Source organism: Nanorana parkeri, unplaced genomic scaffold (genome assembly GCF_000935625.1).
Source record: "Nanorana parkeri isolate BGI_ZX_2015 unplaced genomic scaffold, ASM93562v1 scaffold1065, whole genome shotgun sequence".
Lineage (NCBI taxonomy): Eukaryota > Metazoa > Chordata > Amphibia > Anura > Dicroglossidae > Nanorana > Nanorana parkeri.
The window spans coordinates 246,844-251,607 of NW_017307333.1; the positions used below are offsets into that span (position 1 = coordinate 246,844).

The following is a 4,764-nucleotide window of genomic DNA, read 5'->3' on the forward strand; positions in this document are numbered from 1 at the left end:
CACCTTTTGTAAGGGGGGGGGGGGGGCAAATAAATTGTACACCGATTTTAAAACACATCTTTTATAACAAATGCCCACAAACATGTAACAAATGAAAGCAAAAGAGAACACTCTAACATGGTGTCATTAACCCAATGCTTAGCTGGAAAAGAAAATTGCTCCCTGTTTAAATGTGCCAGTCTATTGGTGTTTTTGGAGAAATAAATCTTCCTTGAATGGTTCATGTAAACTTCAATTTCCTCGCAGTGCAATTTAGACTCATAAATATTGTCAATGTTGTAATCTGCTTTGTTTGTTAAAGGGCTCCACATTAAATACATGCAGCAGCTAGAATCAACATTGAGCATCATCACCACCACCACCACCACCATCCTCCCACGGAATAAAGCTAACTCTTGCTTTAACCAATGATTCTGTTGAATTGTATGTCTGAGTGGCTTATTGTTACAACTCTGAGCTCCTGACATGTTTTTTTTGTGTGTATACTCACTTCTACTCCATTGCCTGGGTAGTCGCCTGCAAAGGTCAAAACACATCCTCACTACACCTGCTACCATTTAAGATAGTCCAGTGAGACGCTTTGTTCTGGGCTAGTATAAAAAGGACAATCAAAAGTACTAAATGATGGATGATGGAGGATTCACTGTACAGGAGTCTGAACCCCATGGTGTGGTGGTGTGTCTCTGTTCCCCCCATATACATCCTCTGCCCCTGGAATAGTCCCTCCTGGTGGGGTCATCCGTTTCTCTTTCTGTCTCCTGTTACAAAACCAAACTCTGACCACCTCCTTTTCTAACTGTAGACTGTCCGCCAGAGAGGTGATTTCCTGGGCAGCTGGCTTGGGACACTTGAGGAAATGACTTTCCAGCGCCCCCTTCACGCTAACCTCAATAGATGTCCTCTTTTTCCTTTTCCTCCCCTGAGCTGCTATCTTGTCTATGCTGGTGGGGCTTCCAGAGGACGAGTCCGCCTCTTCCAGCCACTTGTTCAACAAAGGCTTGAGCTTGCACATGTTCTTAAAGCTGAGTTGCAGGGCCTCAAACCTGCAGATGGTGGTCTGGGAGAAAACGTTGCCATACAGAGTGCCGAGGGCCAGTCCTACGTCGGCCTGTGTAAATCCCAGTTTGATCCTCCTCTGCTTGAACTGCTTGGCAAACTGTTCCAGGTCGTCGGACGTCGGGGTGTCCTCGTCGGAGTGCTCGTGGTGTCCCTGGTGCTGAGAGTGCTGCTGCTCATGCTGCTGCTGCTGTTGCTGGGGAGGCTGTTGGTGGCCGTGGTCGCCGTGATGGTCCTCATGGGCGTCCCTCAGGCCGTGGTGGTGCATTCCTTGCCCGGATGCCGGGTTGATCATGCCATTGACCGTGAAGGATGGCTGGGAGTAGATGAGTCCCTGGCCGTTGGTGGAAGCCATGCTGGGCAGGTGGGCTGAGGTGGTGGTCCTCCATGCCCCGGCACTGTGGTGGTTCCCATGAGCTGGGTGGACCAGATGAGGAGCTCTAGCCTGGTGCTGGAGGTGATCATCCCTGCTGGGCTGCACGGTGGGCTTGATATCCTGCTGGCCCAGTGGACTGGTGGACCAGGGCGCTCCATCCCCGTGAGACAGAGCCGTGATCCACTGGTGTGCGTGGCTGAGAGGGTGCCCGTTGCTCTGCAGCGTGTAGTCGCTCTGTACCAGAGTCTGTGCATCCCTGTATGCCGAAGCCTGCTGCATGCCACCGGGCTCGGCGTGCACGATGGACGAGCCGGAGCTCAGCAGGTTGTAGTGGTTAGACGCTGTGGTCGCCATGACTCTCCGAGCCCGACTGATAGCACTGGTTAAAGGAGCCGTGCATTTGACAGCTCCTTCCCCTCGCCCCAGGCGCCCCTCTCTCTCTCTCTCTCTCTCTCTCTCTCTCTCCCTCTCTTTCTCTCTCTTAAGCAACGGGAGGCAGCCGGGCGCGCCTATTGGCCGAGCGGCTCCCTGGCTCCGCCCAGCCTTCATCCCAGGCTGCAGGCTGCTGCATCCACATGGAAGAAGAGCAATAAGAGAGGTGCTTTGTACATCACATAAGCCTGGGCGGCCTGCAAAGTAAAACAATTACATGGAAAGTTTGCTTTGTCTCCTCTGTCAGGATCTCCAACTGTTACCTGGCTGCCAGGCATTTGTATGCACAACTCCCGGTATGTCCCCTCTTTATTCTCTTTGCTGAAACTTTAAAATAAAATCTAGGCAGTTGCTGGTGTGTTGTGGTGCACAGGCAACCTTTGATCACAGCCAGATGGGTCGCCCTGGAGACATCACGCTCCTCCATCTCTCTCCCACCCCCCCCCACAATCACTTCATAACGATTATAAAGATTTGACTTTCAGATTAGCTGTTGTCAGTTGGCCGATGTCATTATGCAATTGCACTGCGACAAGTGAACAACGATGATGTCACTGTAATGAAGTGAAATGTCATTAGCAGAGCCCATCCATGGATCCAGGCTGACATAGGAAGCTGCTGCTGGTGCTGATGCTGATGCTGCTCTAAGTGCTACCGAAAGGATGGGATAAGTCGTGCTCCCAGCAGGTGACCGCATGTAAGCATTGAAGACTAGCTGCGTGTGAGAGAGGTCACCGGAGGGGTTACCCCACACTAATATCCTCATGTCGGCTCAATCAATGGTGCAGTTTTCACTTAGGTGTAAAACACATCCATCCTTCGGTGCTTGTTGCCTGTCTGTGTGTCCGTCTGTGTGCCTGTGTGTACTTTGATGTTGATAACAAATGATATACAGCGCTCCCTGCTCCCGGTGCATGACTAACTACCATCATCCCATCGGAGCTGCTTGTAATTATGTGTTTATTTCTGTATCGATCCGTGCAGTACACACTGCCATTATGTGTTCCTATACCTAGATTAGTTATTGGCAATGTTGTGTGCCCACACTGCCTGCCTTAATTGCTTCAGGGCAGCGCAAAGAGCAGTGATGCTGGCGGTAACCCATAGCAACAGGATGCAGCCTAAACGCAGGTGGCTATGGGCTACGGATTGGTACTTGCTGAATGGGCTCCCGGGTCCTCAGCAATCCTGTTCTGTGTATTACAATGCAGGCGATAGAAAGCCATGTCATCCATCCATCGTATAGCTAATGAGCCAAGGTCAGATCATGCAAAATGGATAATTGTTTTATATGTATAACGATTGATTTTAATTGATGGAAGCGCACGCGATCCCTTTCTAAGCCGACCTAAGAGTTGTCAGACTTTTGCAAGTGGCTCATCTGGAATTCTTCATAGAACTTTATCCTGTTGGAGAACATCATTGCATATCATCAAGGGATGGGTTTTGTATATGAAGAACTAATGTATTAAACTCTTAAACAGTGTTATTCACTAAAGGGTGAAGAGTTTGGAGAAGGCAGGATAAGTGAACAATCTAGGACAACATTTGGAAAAATTCTCCAATTCAGCTCACTTTCCAGTTCAGCTATGTTGTCCTAGATTGTCCTCTTCTCCTGCCTCCTCCAAACTTCACGCTTTTGTGAATAACACTGAAAATGTTAGGGGGGCTAACTTTGACTCTATAGACATCTACAGCAAAACTAAGCGTAAGTTACTTTTCTTTCACCGATTAGTTATTGCTTCATTGTAGCTGCATTGTATCATCGTCTTGTGTTTGTTCTCAATACTAAGTATACATGATAGTAAATGATAGCACATAGACGTGTTTCCTTACACGAGTATCTATGGCCAGCAGCTATCATTCCCAATACTTTCTAGCGCCCTTACAGCTGTGATACATAATTGTCGGCATTCAGGACAGCAGTAATACTGCACTGCTAATAGCCCCGGGAGGAAAGAGTTAAATGCAAGGCAGCCTCTAATCACTAATAGGTAAAGTACAATCACTGTGTCAGATAACATCAAGCAGAAGACTGTCAGGGGACTATATCAATATCCTGCCTATTGAATGGAGTACAGTGCTGGCGGTGCACTGCATTGACTGCATACACTGCACTGTACATCTGCTTTCCAGGCACCGCTCAGTGTGTTCTACATCCACTCTACAGCATTCTAACAAATGGGTCTTGGGATAAGAGCTTCTGCTTTTCATGTACAGTACCTGATAGGACACAGTATTTTACACTTGTTCCTTGTATTCTGACACTCGCTGCATGGGTCACATTATATTAGTTCACAAACTGAAAAAGAAGTCTAAAAAGAGTTGCAGAACCTTAATAATACATCCAGAAAGAAGGTGATTTGTAGCAAAGTGTTGATTGACAAACGACTGACACACAGAGGATACTTTCTAGCACCCTTTAGTGCTTTCTGAAGTGCTAAAATGTAGCATAGATAGATATGGATTGGTGGATAGATAGATAGATAGATAGATAGATAGATAAATAGACAGATGATAGCTAGATTGATTAATAGATAGATATATGATAAACAGATAGATAGATTAATAGATAGATAGATAGATAGAATGATAGATAGATTGATAAATATATAGATTAATGATAGATGGACAGATGATAGATAGATTGATAAATATATAGATTAATGATAGATAGATTGACAGATAGATTAAATAGATAGATAGGTAGATTGATAGATACGATAGATAGATAGATAGATAGAGAGACAGACAGTCAGTCAGTATCTGGACTGTTGGCATAGAGTGATCTGGATACTATACAGGTTGTAACATTTTATCCTCAGCTTATTATGCAGACTCTTCCCAAGTTCCCAGGCAGCGGATTTAGAAGTGATCCCACACAGTGCTGTTTCTTTTCG

At 46.4% G+C, this 4,764-nt stretch overlaps 1 protein-coding gene across 1 annotated transcript; it reads right to left on the reverse strand.

The window, feature by feature from the left end:
- Nucleotides 1-432: 432 nt before the first annotated feature.
- Nucleotides 433-1,892, reverse strand: POU3F2 (POU class 3 homeobox 2). Its single transcript, XM_018567567.1, has one exon. It carries the CDS (start codon nt 1,784-1,786, stop codon nt 641-643), a length of 1,146 nt encoding a protein of 381 aa, XP_018423069.1. The 5' UTR covers nt 1,787-1,892; the 3' UTR covers nt 433-640.
- Nucleotides 1,893-4,764: the final 2,872 nt, after the last annotated feature.

Coding starts and splice junctions, on each gene's coding strand:
- POU3F2 (XM_018567567.1), bottom strand. CDS start 1,786: ATGGCGACCACAGCGTCTAACCACTACAACCTGCTGAGCTCCGGCTCG.